Source organism: Thunnus thynnus, chromosome 11, assembly GCF_963924715.1.
Source record: "Thunnus thynnus chromosome 11, fThuThy2.1, whole genome shotgun sequence".
Classification (NCBI taxonomy): Eukaryota; Metazoa; Chordata; class Actinopteri; order Scombriformes; family Scombridae; genus Thunnus; species Thunnus thynnus.
Genome location: NC_089527.1, coordinates 30,550,452 through 30,567,069, shown reverse-complemented (window position 1 = coordinate 30,567,069; position 16,618 = coordinate 30,550,452). Strand labels below are relative to the sequence as shown.

The 16,618-nt window shown below is 39.2% G+C and overlaps 1 protein-coding gene across 1 annotated transcript; it reads left to right on the top strand.

Moving 5' to 3' along the window:
- Positions 1-914: 914 nt before the first annotated feature.
- sec22a (SEC22 homolog A, vesicle trafficking protein) lies at positions 915-15,182 on the top strand. The gene is made up of 7 exons (XM_067604427.1): positions 915-1,026; positions 3,607-3,817; positions 6,524-6,687; positions 7,532-7,711; positions 9,483-9,601; positions 10,131-10,196; positions 11,869-15,182. The coding sequence occupies exons 2-7, from the start codon at positions 3,636-3,638 to the stop codon at positions 12,067-12,069; spliced, it is 912 nt and encodes a 303-aa protein (XP_067460528.1). The 5' UTR covers positions 915-1,026; positions 3,607-3,635; the 3' UTR covers positions 12,070-15,182.
- Positions 15,183-16,618: the final 1,436 nt, after the last annotated feature.

Here is a 16,618-nt window from a genome sequence, read left to right as displayed (position 1 = left end):
ACAAGAGTATGTTGGTGTTATACCTCAGCAAGCAACACCTGTTCTAGTGTGGTTGGCATTAGTTTCCCCAACCTTACATAAGTGTCCTTTGAGGTACTCTGGGCTCTGCTGTTATAAATATTATGTACCATTTTGTCCCACGCTGGGCTGTAGTGGTATGGGTCTATCTACAAGGCCAACCATCCAAACTATTTGATTACTGTCTGTCAGCAGGTGCCCTTGTGTTCAAACCCAACTTGCTCTGGGAGATCATAAGTTACCTTAAGAATCATTATTATGATTATGAGTATGAGTATGATGATGATGATGATTCAAATTGTTATTATTATTATAAAGCTCGATTAAATTGCAAACAGCATCATTGCACTGATTTTTTTAAACAACTTTATTGAAATAATAAGACACAGTACAGAGAATAACACAAGACAATATGCAGAGAAGAAAAAACAGCCTTCATAAATGCATGCATTTAGAACTGTAAAACATTTTTAAATAAATAAAAAGTTATATTTGGTGGACAAGACACATCAATAATGACCAGATTAAAAAAGCAGTTTGAGCCCATAAACTGAGTGAGTGAGTGCAAAAACTAAATACATGAGAAATCGACTCCGTTTTGCAGAAGAATGTTGGGGATAGTAAGTATGTCATTTTTTTTGTATTAATTTGTTTTTGGGGAGGAAATGCTATCTTAATATTAACTGTAATGTGCGGAGCAGAAGTTAAAATATCCCTGATTAGATATTCATCATTATTATTATTATTATTATTATTATTATTATTGTTGTTGTTATTAATATTATTATTATTAATAATATTATTATTATTATTATTATTATTATTATTATTATTATGACAAGAGAGAATCTTTTTCCATTTGGTGCTGATGAGAAGTTGGCTTTACCCACAATGCAAAGCGCCACAGCCACGTACACGTACAGGATCGCCGCTGCTGTTAGCTCTGTGCACAGCAGTGACACAGCTGCACATCACAGACTTCCGCATGATGCTACACTCGTTTACCAGGTAGTGAAGATCCAACTACCTCTCTCAGCTTGCCAGACATGGGTGTTTTTTTTCAGGTGTACGTATAGCGTTGTCCTAAGTTGTGGGAGTGCAAAGTAGGTAGCTGTTAGCTTCTTAACCTGCTAACGTTAGCTGAACGGAAATGTTGTTGAAGAAGCTAATGTAGTTAGCTGCTAACCTGGTCTGTAGTTAACGTTAGTTATGTAGTTTTCTGTACTGTAAATTGGCCGCTAGTATTATAGGAAACTTTCCAGTAGAGAAATCTTGTAGTTAATGTGCTCAGCATTGGAGTGGCAGAGTTAACAGATGTAAATAAACTAGCTTGCTGCTGCACAGATGAACGCTATGTTACTTACAGGCGGCGCCTAAAGTTAGCTAACGTTAGCTGATTTAAACGTCTTTTTCCTGTTTAAACGTTGTCATGGAGTCTTGCTCGCTGTTCATTGTATCAAACTAGATACTAATGTTGAGCTCTTGAGTTTGTTTTGAAGCTTTTACGTCCTGTATGAGTGCAATGAATCCTCGGTGCGATGAAAATGCCTCCCAGCGCTAGCGCTTCCTTTCATTGTGTGGAGCTGTCCATGGTTCCCAAACGCCGACCACACAACCGTCCACACACCCACCGACTCATCGACTACATAACCACTGACACACCGACCGCACAACCGACAACACACCCACTGACACACTGACTGCACAACTGACCACACACCGATCGCACACTGACCGACACGTGCATCATTAATTAGAGCAGCAGAGGTTCCCAAACTGAAATTTAGTGTGTCCCAAAGAACCAGGCTTATGAATTCATAGCTAAGTATGATAACATCTCCATTAGCCAATGAAAAAATAAAGGCAGGCATCAAAATACTTAAGATTATAGAACATAAGTAAGTAATTTTCATCAATCATAAACTTTATTTGACATCTTTAGCCAGTATCACAGGTTAGTGTGACTGAATTTACTAATTTAGTAACGAGAGAAAAGATACACACTGCTCTGTATGCATTAAACCACCTTTGGAGAAATCAGCAGATCAATCGATCCTATTTATCTTGAATGAGTTATAAGGAAAGGTCTTTGTCTTCTGCACCCACTTTAGTTTACTTTAAATTCATGTATATCTCAGTATATGTAGATGTAAGTGTATCTCTGTATATGCATGTGAATGACTTTGAGTACATAGTTGTATTTTTAAAGTGAAAACAAATGGATAAAAAAGTCTACTAAAGTATTGATAGCACTAATAGTAATTCTTTTCTTCTCTGCTGCTACAGATCACCTTGTTAGTTCAGTGAAGTCACATAATAAACATTTTTGTTATCTTCACCATCACACATTGTTTTGTGTGTTACTACAGGGAATAGTAAAAAGAAACGCTTATTATTTGTCACATCTCTGTTGTAATGAAAATCTATTCAGAAGTAGCTTGTTCACCTCATAGCTCTCCCCTACGCGGAGAGCTTTTAATAATAAAACTAATTGGTATTAGTATCAGTATTGGTGACTCTGGCTTTGGTTTCACTTGGTATCTGATGAAAACCAATTTCTTTGGTATCGTTTCACCCCTTCTACCTTATATTTTCTTTTACTTTTGAGACACTGTCTTTTGAAGTTTTCAGCTTTGTTCTGGCAGAACTCCCTCGCTTTCCCCTTTGGGTGTTACTGTGCAGGTGTCTAATAATTAGCTGCTTTTAAAGCTTTCATAACAGCTCTCCATACAAATCACACTGCAGCCACTCCATACTGTTTCTAAGTTATGTGGCAAAACCGTATGAAAAATGTAAGCCTTATTTTTATACTGACATGCCTTCAGTTTGGTTTTAAAGGTGATGCTTGGTTGTGGATAGGCATCTTGAGGAACAACAGTCAGGCAGGAGATTGACAGGAATGTGGAAAATGTCTGCTGACACACATTATAAGCAATATAAGCAGATACCAGTGCGAGGTAGAGCTGCTATAGGAGCATTTTGAACTCTGTGAGACCAAAAAACTGTGTGTAAAGAATTATACACATAAAGATATTTTGTTGGGATCCACCCGTAAAGGGCCTGTAACCCACTTTGTGTTAGGAACCATAGTTTTAGAAACACTGAATTAGAGTCAACAGAAAGACTGCACACACCTATTTATATCTGAGATGCTACGACAAACATTTGAATAGTTTGTTAGTGAGAGAATGAACTGTCTAAACATTTCACATAAGCAATAAAGTTGGGTTGAAAGTTATTGTAGCTTGACATTTCCATCCATTATCTAAACAGCAAAAATAAAGTAGTAGCTCCATTTCATTTCTCAGTGTGTTATTGTAAAATCCTCAATATTATAAAAGTATGATATTTGAGATTTTGGAAAGCAACAATAGATTTTTGCTTGACTCATTTAGAGTGGGGGTGAACATATGAATACATCATGATCTAAGACTCAACCTTCAAAACAACTGAAACACAGCTAAAGACACTGCCACCAAGATGGGTCATATTGATGACAAAATACAATGTTTTTAAGTATTTAAGATCTTATGCTTATTACCATTGAATTAGACATTAGATTTCTCTCTTCTCTCCATGTGTATGCAGGGCTTCAGTGACAGTGCCAGAGCTGTAAGATGTCGATGGTGGTGTTTGCCTCTGTGGTTCGGGTCGGGGATGGCCTGCCTCTCTCTGCATCCACTGACTATGAGCAGGACAAAGAGCTTCAGGAAACCAAGAGGCACCTCAAAGGTCTCTCCAAGAAACTCAGCCAGTTCCCGGACCGCTGCACACTAAAAACGGGACCATACAATGTCAAGTAGGTCATATGGAATGTTGACTTAAACTCCAAATGTTCAGTCATTTTAAAACGAGCTGTCACATTCAATAATATATAAAATATATCCACTTATAATACCTCTGTTAAAGTGGATAATATTTAGTGTTTTCCATGAACATCAAATCCAGCTGCACATTATGTGGCCCTTTTTTTTTTTGTATGAGTGAATTCGTTCAATTGACACATTTCAATCTCTTCAAGTTGAGAGATTTAATTTTAGAGATTTAGATCATCTCCCTTCTTTAACTCCCACGGGTGATTAAACTGTTTGCTGTTGGCAGTGTTTCTGCACTCCTCTTGACCCCTTCTAACAAAGTTTTGACGGAAAAATGCTTTTTAATTGAATTGATTTGACAGCAAGGCCTTCATTTAAGGTGTCAAACTGTTTCTAAAAGCCCCGCTGGTGCTCGGGAAAAAGGCTTTGAAACTCTCTCACTCGCTCTCTCACGTACTGTTTGTTAAGAGCTAATTAGTCTTATTAAGATAGAGGACATGAGTTTAAAAGAAACTCAGAGTGAGCCATCAATGAGCCAGCTGCACCTTTCAACAACCACGGTCTCTTTTGATAAGTGTCTCTTTAATCAATGAGAGCCTGAAGCATCTGAAGAAGAGAAGGTCAGAAGACAGAGAAGGTCAGAATGAGAAAGGCAGGTTTAAAGTCACGGGTTAATCTCTTCTGTGATATACTGAACCCTTTAGAGGCTGTTGTTATGCCTCAAATATTTCTGTGTCACAAAAGCAGCTGATTCCTTGTGTTATTCAGCAGGACTGTGAAAAATATAATCTGTAATATTACCCACCACTGGTAAACTGTGTCAGTAATAGCTGACTTTATTCAGATAGAGAGACTAGTTTACAGTAGTTGACTGCATAGTATTTCTCTAATATCCCAGTAGGGATTTAGAACAGAACTGGTAGGATTAAAGTCGCCTTTAGACTTTGTGACAGTCATGTTTTTTGCATGTCACACTGTCCAAGATGGGTCTAATAATACAGTCTTGGTTCTTGGTTGCAGTCTGTGTCAGTCTGCACGGTATCAGTTTGAAGCTGTCAGATTGTGCGATGAATATGAAGTGAATTGTAGCGCCAAGAAGAAAAAAGTATATGAAAGCAGAAGCTCATCATTTTTTTGTTTCACTTCCATTGTTTTGTGTGTTTCATGGACGTATTAATCAGCATGTGTGTTTTTTCCCTAAACTTTATTTAAAAATGCCACTTATGAAATATTGCGCTGGCCAGTGTATTCCGCATCATTTCATATTGTATCCTGATTGGTTGGTTTGTAGATGTGGGCTGTAGCAGCAGTCATATTGTGAGAATTTGGTCTTAAATTTCTGACGCTGTCAGCTGCAGGCTGTCTTTGGTTGTCTCAACTTTGTCAACTTTTGTCTCAAACCAAATCATTCAGCGTAAAGAGGCCTTTAGTGACTTTACAATAAGCTTAACAGGCTACTTTAGTTTACTTGACTTTTTACTCAACAGTGAGTTTATGATATTTTTCTTACATGGTAGCACTAAGATAAAATACAGGCTGTCAGTCTGTGCATTCTGTCCAGACACTGTGAAGGTAATGGGAAACGTATATGTGGTCAGTTGGATGTCACAGGTGAACATTGACTTTTGACCAGACCCTCTAAAACGTCTTATGTGACATTGATCTTGATTTCTTCACACTGGGAGCCAGTATCGACTGCAAGATTCTTGTGATGGATTTCAGAGCTCTGCAGGCATCTGTCAGGCATCTGCCTGCATCAGTGAGCTACTACTGCCCTAAATCACCAGCAGGTCTCTGAGGTCCTCTCATCAGTGCTTGTTGGTTGTTCCTCCCTCCAGCCTTAACTAAAGAAGACTATCTTTGAGGTTGTGGCTTATAAATTTTAGAATTCATTCCCTTTGAATGGGATTTTTTTTCATTTCTGTTGCCTCAGTTTTTTATTGTGAAGGACTCTGTTACATATGCTTTAGAAAGGTGCTATATGAATTAATTTTACTTTCTTACTATAGGCATAAAATCCAATTACACCCACATTAGTATTGTCACTCCCAACCTGGTGTGGAGTAACTGTGAGGGGAGATTTTGTGTTTTTCACAAAATTAGACACACAGTATCAAGAATCTTATGAGCTTATGAGAGGAAGGTGCCAGCCAGCCTCTGTCTGTTATTTGTATATGAGTTCTGAGGCGCCGCAGCTAAGTATTGACATGCTGGCATCAGATGCATCCTCATTCTTCAGATATCTACACCTCCGTTTTTTGTGGAGTCCCATGATAAGCATCGCCTCAGTCTGTACTGTTTGTAGACATTTATGTTCCACATCAATTTAGATGTTGTTGTGATAACCGGCTTTCCCCTCAGTTGTGCTCTGAGCTATTCAGATAATGTAGAAGTCTTTGTATCTGGGGAATTTAATTTGTGCTCTGTGTATCAAATAACACTGCAGGGCCAAAAGATGGTGTCTGCCAAAATGCATTTGAATGTGGTGTTTTGTTTAATTAGCTGTGAATGTTAGGCACAAATGTGCTGAAATAGTGTGTTCAGAGCCGCAACCAGCATAATCAGAAATACCGTTGTATTTTTTTTTTTCTAAAATCTGCACCTTATTTAACTCTACAAAGTTTGTGTCAAGAGAACAAGAGTGCAGTGCATGAAAAGCAATAATGAGTGTGTATGTGTGTGTGTTTCAGTTTTACAAGCTCATTGGGTGTTGGATATCTGATGGTGTGCACTGCAAACTACCCCAACGTGCTGGCCTTCTGCTTCCTGGATGAGCTACAGAAGGAGTTTATCGTCACCTATGACACAAAGAGAATCAGCAGCGCTGTGCGGCCGTACTCTTTCATTGAGTTTGGTGAGTTCCATTGAGTATCACACCGTGTTTGACAGAATGTTTCTACTGACTGAACCTCATTATGTCCGTCACTCAGAGTCAAAGAGAAAGGGCTTCTTTGTAGCCTCCTCACTTTGCACAAACATTCATCAATAAAAAGGAAAAAAAAATAGGAAAACTTCCTCCTACAAGTTTAGCCTCATGTCGACACTTTTAATTGGACGCCTAACAATTTGAGTAATGCTGCATTCACGTCATATCATTTAAAGTGAAGATGTGAGCAACCAAGTCAGAAAAACCTTCATGTCAGCCTGTGGTTTGTACTTCAGAGTTGGAGACAGCGACAATACCTCCCACTTGGTAAACAGAACTACAGAAGTGTCAACAAACCGCTGGCTGTAAAGAGCCTCCATCACTGACTGTAACAAAGTAACATTCTTGATGAATGTGTTTTAATATTTTTGTGATTAATTCTTGAATTGTTTGGTTTGTAAAATGTCATAAAATATGGAAAAATGCCCCCAGCACAAGTTCACAGAGGCCAAACTGACATCTTCAAAATTACTTTCTTTGTCTAACCAACAGCCCAAAACCCAAACATATTTGCAATTATATAAAAGTCTGGAAACCAGAGAATATTTGGCATTTTTAGTTAATAATTTAACAATATACTCATTGAAAAAACGGTTGAGTAATTTTCTGTTGATTTATCGACTCATCATCACAGAACTAATGCAAAGTAGCAAGAGACTGGAGTCTTGCTTTATCCCTGACAGAATCTCCTGCTACAGATGATCTGTGTATCTCCCTCGTTTCCTTCCCTGTTATTAATCACCTTCTTGTTGTGCTAACTGTCATCCATCAGACACTTTCATCCAGAAGACCAAACAGCGCTACAACAGCCCTCGCTCGCTATCCACCAAGATCAACCTGGCTGACATGCAGACGGAGATCAAGCTGCGACCACCGTACCAGCTCTCCCCTGAGGACCTGCAGGCTATCAACGGATTCTCAGTGCACATGCCCTCTAAGTACAAGGGCATAGGTAGGACACGAGCTGCTGCCACACACATATACACATATACACATATACACATACGTGCCCCATTCAAGCATGAAAGAGGTTTGCTAGTGTAATATACTACTTACTTAATTTCCCTGGTGATCAATAAAGTGTTATCTTATCTTCCCTCATTGCTTGGCATGATTAACACTGCTGCTGGTCTTTGTAACACAATGACATAGAGAGGTCACATGATTTCTGCAGTATATAGTATCCTTCACTACAGCAGTAAAGGAAAGATACTGGATGCACCGTCACACCTGTCAGTGTTCATTTTTGAGCTGCTTGGTCTGACAATACGTGTAGACTGTACGTGTCCTTGTTATGATGTGTAAAGGGGCAGACCAGTACCAAAATAAACTCCTATCCACCCAGTTTCTCCAGTCCTAAATTCTTCCTCTACTTGCTAATAGATGTGGTTATATTCTACTGTCCTGTACTGGAATGTTGTAATTGGTTCATACTGTAGATCATGTGTAGTATCACATGAAAGAAGTCTGTTTTTCTGTCACATCATTTATTTTGAACTTTAAAAAACAGGTGAAAATATGATTTAAGACAAAAAAACAATATTAAAAAACTTCAGATAAAAATTGGATTTCAAAATAAACAATTTGCAGCACAGCATTTATTGTTTTAATAATGACTTTTTATAGATAGTCAACAGCACATTTTGTGTTTACTCTCCTTTTTTTCTTTCACTTTCAATTACATGAAACATTTTCTGAGCTTTTCACAATGATGTTTAAAAAAAAAAAAAGAACATTAAAGGTTCAGATGTTGTTCTGTATTTTTCTATTGTCAACAAATCCCATGAAAATACTAAAACCAACAATAAATTAGTCTCTCAATAGTTCGACTTCACTACCCTGTCTGTTAACAAGCCTTTCGCTTTGCTTACATGTGAATCTTTAAAAATGGGTCACAAATGTATTGTGTCATTTCTTTTAAAGACCCAGTAATATCATAAAACAGCTGGAGCTTTTTAGCAAACTCAGACAGGAGGAAATAATGTATATGTTAATCACATTTGGTGCTCAGATTAGTATTTCAGGCAGCAGGGTGGTGTGTGTGTGTGTGTGGGATAGACTCAAAATAAACTGTGTGTTCGTGGTAATGAAGAAACATTTCAGCCAATGCAGCAGTGTGGCTCATTGATGTGTTTGTAATTGTTTTGGGGGAAAATGGAGCTCTGTGGCACAGAGGAGAAAGATATATCAGGCTTTGGATGCACCGGTCATGCCTGTTAGCGTGCCCTTCATGGTATTTGTTGACAATAAGAAAAATATAGTATAATATCACCAGCCTTATCCCTTAAGGATACTGTGTCTGGTGGTCAGATATCCAGCTGCTTAGTCAAACAGCTCCTGTGTTTTGTGTGGCTCAGACACCCCACCCCTCAGCTGCTCCAGAAAACAACCCCTTTGTACGCACCGTCACACCTCAACTGCCTCAAGCTAAGCGATGCCACCTTGGGTCACTTAGAGCTGTTGTGTTTCCCCCTGACATCTTTCGAGGCAGCTTTCCACGCATTGTTCACTCTCTGTTGTCCTTGCCAGTCTTAGTCTCAACATAAATCTTTCTGTCCTGAGTGATGAAGTATGCTAATCTGATAATAGTGACTCATCACTCTGCTTACCATGCCAAAAATGTTTTGGAAGTCACAAATGAGAACATTTCATAAAACGTTTTGTCATGTATCTTGGAAAGCAGATTTCTTTTTTACTTAATGTTCAATCTTAAATTCTTCCAGCTCCCACACAGATGTTGGAACCAGTGACTCTCCCTGGCATCGTCTCCTGTGTGCTCAGTGTCCTCTGTGGAGGCCTGAACCTGCTGAGAGGAGTCCACGCTATTGAGAGCATACTACAGGTGAGGATGTGACTGACTTGATAATGAAAGAGATTCAGTTTCTCTTAAAGGGAAATCTCAGTTTTATACAAGCTGGGTCTTATTTTCATAGTTTTGGCTGTCTATCAAAATTACTTCCTGAGACCTGGGAACATGGCTATATCACTAAAATGAAGTCTGACAGGTCAAGACACAAGCTGTCAGACAATCAGACCAGTTTTAAACAAAGCCCTGGGCTAGCAAAACATCCAACTTTATCGTAGATGTGTTATCATATAATGTCTGTCATAACCAATAAAAACAATGGTAAAACTACCAAAATAACACCAAAATTGTCATTTTTCTCTAAGTTTGTAGAAATTAACCGGTGTATAAAAATCTGCCTCATGTCATCCATCCTGTTCCTTGAAACTGTAAATGTGAAACGTCATATTCTGTAAAACTACATGAGACTAAATGGGGGAATGCTCTCATCATATTGGTTTCATGGTGCTTTGTTTAGACTTGGATGACTAGTGCTAAAAACTCTACCTTTTCCTCCTGTCTCCAGAATGACGATGAAGACTTTAATTATGTGATTGCCTTCTTCCTCGGCACAGCAGCCTGTCTGTATCAGGTAAGTGACATTCTGTGGTAAGAGCAGCCCATCACTGGCTGACTAACAGCACTTTACAGCTCAGCAGCTTGTCAGCTAGACTAACATTAGCAAAGGCACAATGCCTTTTACCCCACTAAAACATTTTCATCAGCTCCTCCTGTGCAGGTCTTGATACTAAATGGAGCACTGCAAATTGATACACTGATGGGGGGAAACAAAGTTACCAGACAGGATTTCTTACTTAATCCAGGCAGACACTGTACAGATTTAACTAATTTTAGAATTGTGCCAAATTTCTGACAGATCGATTGTGGTTTGATGTGCAGCTTTAGGGAACATGGCCCAAATACTTGCCTGAATGATCAACAGTCTGGCTCTCAGACGAATGTCAGTAATTTTGGTTGGCTGTCTTGCAGGTTGAACAGTTCCATGATCCAATTTTCTGGATGACTGCCGTCAAAACATGTATTTTAAACCATAGTGAGCTTGTTTTAATATTATTGGAGTAATCACTAGTACAAAACTAAAACTGCAGTGTTCACTGTGACTGCTGTGATATAAAATTGAAGACGATTATATTGTCTTCATCTTCCAGCCACACAATTTTTTCTTCATACTCTGCTCATAGTAGACTGGCACAAAGTAATGTTGCATTTCCCTTTTTGTCAACATTGTTGAGGATACAGTCGCCTTGTTTGAATCATTTTTATTGGACCAAACAGACCGGGGGTTCTGTGCTTACGTTCAGCATGAGCTCCCACCACAAGTCGTGGCGGATTAGTTTGATCCATACAGTGTGAGCATAAAAGTTGCAGGTTCAGGCTTTGCAGAAAGTAGGGATGCACGATATTATCGGCACGTTATCGGTATCGGTCGATAAAAGCTCTTAAATGAAATATCGGCATCAGCAAGTTCTCACCTTCTCCTCCGCCGCCTGACTGTGCTTCTGTTGACGGACCATGTCATCCTGACGGTCCCGGTGTTTCCTCCGCAGGCTCCACTTCACTCAGCTGCCCGTCAGACCCGCTGCTTCCTCCCACTTTAACCTGAATAACAAGCCGGGGCTCAGTGCTCTGGTTGGTTCCACATGGAGAGCCGGGGCTAAAGTTGGGGGGGGGAGGGGGACTTCTTTTTGGTTTATAACCAGCATATTAGGTGCATTACCGCCACCTTCTGCTCTGGAGTGTGGTCCAGAGATTAAATCCTACACATTAATCCTGTCTGTCTAATAAACTCAAAGAAAACTCTGCTGCTCCTCCCACTTGGCAAGTTCATTAAAGTTTTAATGCTGAGCTCCTGAACTCCAGTCTTCCTAAGTTCTTCCTTCATATATTGTCTTTCTTGATCATACTTAGTACAATCTATGCTTGCATGTATAATAGTCTCCGCAGACAGCTGGTAAAAATATGTGCATATATCGGTATCGGCATTGGCAATTGGCCACAATGAGTTGGAAATATCGGCATATCAGATATCGGCAAAAAATCCAATATCGTGCATCCCTAGCAGAAAGGCCTTGAGTAAACACAACATACAAGACTAATAACAAAGCACAGTGTCTGGCCAGCTTTACTAACCAGACTTATTGTTCTGTGAAGGACATTACTGATGAAAACATGTTACTGCTCAATGTCAGTCACTAAAAAAAAAGCGTGCAGCATTCAAATTCTTCTCTGCCGTTTCCTTTCAGTGCTACCTGTTTGCCTACTTCTCCGTGTGGAGGAACAGTAAGTCCTTCCTGGCATTTGCACTCATCTGTCTGTCCAACATGTATCTGTATGAACTGAGGAACATGTGGCAGATCCTCTTCCATGTGGCGGTGGGGGCCTTCATGACCCTGCAAATCAAACTGAGGCAACCGCTGGGCAAAGCACCAGACTACAACGTCTGACAAAGACCTTAAACACAAAGGACTAACGGACCTCCAGTCAGATGTCCCGCACATGCAGCAGAGATGGCACTGGTCAGTCTGGGGACAACGTTCAGGAAGAGAAACCAAAAATCTCGCAGCACCACAGTTCCTGTTCACACCAACCATCATCCACTGATCACGGTGTGGACTTGGATAAAACTCTGCCACAAGCCCCAAGTATATACGGATCTTATTGGATTGATTTTGGGAGTTGTCTGCTCCCCACCATTGTTTTACAAATATATTTACTTTTACTTATTTTAAGTGCAGCCATAGTTTAAGTCAGGGTCCTGCACATGAGCAGTTTTGCAAACCTGTACCTTCCACGTAGCTGCAAAGATAAGTATCAGAACCCAACGTACGGTATAATCACACACTCACTCTGTTCAAAGCTGTCTAGTTGTTACCAGGAATTTATTGTTTTTTAGATGGTGGTGCAAATACAATATCTGAATTAACCAGTACCAAAATTATACTTTTTTGATACCTTACTTTGAGGAATATGAAAGCTTTTTTTGTTTTTTTCTTAAAAAATAAAGGTGCAGTTTGTAGAATTTAGTAGCATCTAGGGGAAAGGACTTGGCAGAAATGGAATATAATATTCGTAAGTATGTTTTAATTAGTGTGTAATTACCTGAAAATAAGAATAATTGTGATTTTGTTACCTTTGAATGAGCCCTTTATATCTACAGAGAGAGCTGGTCCTCGTCCACAGAGCCTGCCATGTTGCACTGCTCTGTTTCTGCAGTAGCCCAGAATGAACAAACCAAACACTGACTCAAGAGAGGGAATTTCACGTTATTCATGAGTTTCGCGGCCACCGTAGGTTCTCCTACATGCCTCGCAGTTAGATGCTACTTAATCCTACACACTGGTCCTTTAAGTGAAACTTATGGAATGAATCAGTGGCTTTGTCCCAACACAAAGCCACCATATAGAGAACTTGGTGTAAATACATGCAGTCTAAAATGAGTACATTTATGATTTAACTCAAGGAAATATCTGATAACCAAGACTAAAGTGCAACACACATTGGTTGTGCTGCAGAGCATGTCATCAATTGATGTCCATAACACAAACCGGACATGTCATAAAGATAGAAGTAGTACAGTAACCAGGATATGCTAATCCTGGATCATTTCAATACACAGATCCACAGACACATTTCAGTTGGTATCCTTAAAGAATTAAGGCTTGATTCTCAGCCCTGTTGACTCCTTGAGCTTGAACAAAAACCCATGTAGTATTAATTAGGCTGAATAGATTTAACCAGCATATGGCAGAAATTATTTTAGAGAAGATGTTAAGATTAATACAAGTACTTTGCTAAAGATAAAATACGAGGACCACAAGACTTGAATTTCAATTTCTTTTTCGTCTCATGTTTTTTTTTTTTTTACCCACAACCCACTGACATCTATTTTTTCCTGTTTTTTTCCCCATCTTTTTATCTCTCTTGTTTTCTTAACCCATTACATGCACTTTTTGCACATGTACCCACGGGTACCTGACCCGGTGCAGAACCCTGGTTTAGATCTTGGTTTAAAACTATGCAATGCTGCCTGGTGTGTATGGCCCTCATCTCAGTGTTGCTGTGTTCTGTTTAGTCAGGAGCCAATGCTCATATCTTATTTTGCAGATGTCGTTTTGTAGACAGTTAATTTTGCTATTTATTTACTGACTGACTGTTCAATGACATCTGGTCAGTGAAGATTCATATAAATCATTAATTTTATTTGTGGTTTTATGATTGCTCAACTTTGTACTCAGACTGATGTCTAGTCGTCACAAAGTAACTCATGCTCAGACACAAACAGCCTGTTAGCATTCATTCCCAACTTCCTCGCCTACACAGCTTCAAGCATATGCCAGTGTCAAGTGACTCTGTCAATAAACAGGTCTGTGTTGGCAGCAGTAAAGATGTGTGGCTGTGTTGTCGAGGCTGGTTGCTGCCTGTATCATCTGAGCAACCTCGGGCTGCGTTTCCTCCCACCGAGCCCCTCAGTTCAGACATAGTGGCGTCTGCCACTTATGAAGACAAAAACTCACTATCTCACCCTCTGCCTGTTTGATGGATATTAGCAGTGTTCACATTTAACACAGTTACAGTCAGGAGAGGCCACATTCATCATTGTTAGGCAGTGTGAGATTTTTTAAGGGAATTATGGGAAGATTTCCCAGCTTCTCGACCTCACCGACAAATTATAGCAAACAAATGGAGAAGAACAGAGACTTACATCATGCCTTTATTGTTCGTTGTCTATGAGTAGCTCAACAGTTGTGCCACGATTGTTATAAAGGTTTTTTTTGTTTTTTTAAAAATAATCAGTCTCTCTGGATGAAGTTAAAAGTGAAAACGAAAAGGAGCGTGTACTCCACATTCATCTGGCATCTGTACTACAGATCTGTCAGGGGACCACTGCAAAACTTCAGCCTCGTATGATTCATCATCACGCTGTCTGAATGTTCTCTGCTTTCCAACAGCGGTACCACACCTACATGACCTAATAGCGCTTTTTACCACATGGCTCAGATCTGGATTGAGCTTCACTGGCTCAGATTGTGCTCACATTCTGCTTTTCCACAGCAGTTCCAGTAAACATGTAGTGTGGGTGTGAAGTGTGAAATATGGAGAGTAAACACAGTTTCTATACTGGTTTATCTAATTGTGGAAAACTAATGTCATCATTTCCAGGTCTTGAAATCTTTGGAATGAACTGCTAAAAACATGTTGTGTGTGTTGTGCTAAATTTTCACCTTAATGTTTTATTTTACACTAGAGTGTCATGTGACACCTTTTAAAGTTCCCCAGTCATAATTAGCATACACATGTTATGAATTATAACTATTGTTAAATTCAGAAAATGAAGACCTGGGAAAGAATGGATTTAATTTGAAATGGAAAATGTGTTAGAACACTGGATTTGAAGCATATCTGAGATCAGTTTTCTCCTGCTCATGGAGACACTTTGATTCATCATAATGTGATCTGGTTCAGTCCACTTGAAATATATCTTCTCTTGTATTAGGCCTCATTGTCTATGAGCTCAGCTATAGAACATGGAACATTAAAAAAACTGAGATTACCGATACGATGATATTCATTCTTCAACCAAAACTGAATGTCCTATCATAGCGCTGCTGTAGGTTAATGAGGCATTCAGTGAGATCTGATGAATGTTGCTGTAATTGTGAAAAGCTGAATTATGAAAATATATATGTATATTACAAGACTCAACGTATCCTGTAATAAGGAGAATATCAGCTCCAAGTCTTTTATTATTTAAAGAAAACATTTATCTAACCTTGGAGGCTGGAGCTTCCAGGATACGTTAAATGCTACACGTGTGCACTGATGTTTCAGCTGCTGAGTTGAGTTTAATGCTCCCCACCCATTCAGTCATTTTTATTCTCTTTGGAGCAACAACAAGTAAAAGATTGCCTCATGATTCAGAGGCAGCTGAAACATTTTTCAGGCAGCACTTTTTTCCCCCCTTTAATTTAGCAAGTAATGCCACAAAAGACATTGTGATTATTATAACTGATATTATTTGTGTGCACCTCATTATACAGAACACCACTTTCTTCTAGATGTAGATTAATGAAACAGGGATATATTTTACCCTGAGCAGGAAGTGTGCGGATTTAAATGACAAATGGTTCCTGCAGGTGTAAATTGCAGACTACTTGGAAGCACAATTTCAACTCAACATGCTTCAAGTGAATTTCAGTAGTGATAAATGTTTTTGTGGCAAAGCTCACACAGTCAGGGACTCTCAGATTGTGCAAAAAGGTCAAAATCATTTAACTGAAAACTGAAATAAAATGATTTAAACTGAAACATATTTGCTCCAACTTGGGCTTGAGTTCGAGTTCCCCTGTGAGAAGCCAAGTAAACACCAGTGTGGTCACTGCTTGTAATACAGTGGCCTTTCATTCCATTTCTGACCATTCCTCCAATCCTTAAATTGAATCTAAAATTACTCCATTTGTATTTAGATAATTAAATTCTCAATTACAGTCCGACATGGCTAATTAAATTCATATCACAAATATTAACTAAGACTGATTGATTCTTATTTGATGTAATGACCAGTGATTTGACTACTATATAAACATAGATATTAAAACTGTAACGGATGAGGTAACACTTAGGGTGCTAATCAGCAGATTATCATTTTGCTTCCATCTCCTCCATCATGCATAAACAGTAATCATGATGTAAAGAAGACAAAGGACCCTCCATGGAGACCAAGTGATGTACTGCTGCTGCCATCTGTTGGTGATATATGAACATGTCACAACTATTTCAACCTACTGAGGCAGAGGAGTTTCAAGCATTGTTGCATAAGAAAGGTTATAAAAGAGGGAAAGATTACAGTCCAAAACTATGGCCATTAATCTGCTGCTATGACAGCTTCCACTCTTCTGACTTCATGCTCTCTGCCAGATGTTGAAACCTGGCTGCATAGATTTGCTCCCATTCAGCCACAAGAGCGTTCGAGAGGTCCAACACTGATGCTGGGTG

Bases quoted from the DNA above. Each gene is read 5' to 3' on its own strand.
- sec22a (XM_067604427.1), top strand. From the start codon at position 3,636: ATGTCGATGGTGGTGTTTGCCTCTGTGGTTCGGGTCGGGGATGGCCTG. The intron at 3,818-6,523 runs GTAGGTCATATG...TGTGTGTTTCAG, and splicing joins ACGGGACCATACAATGTCAA to TTTTACAAGCTCATTGGGTG. The intron at 6,688-7,531 runs GTGAGTTCCATT...GTCATCCATCAG, and splicing joins GTACTCTTTCATTGAGTTTG to ACACTTTCATCCAGAAGACC.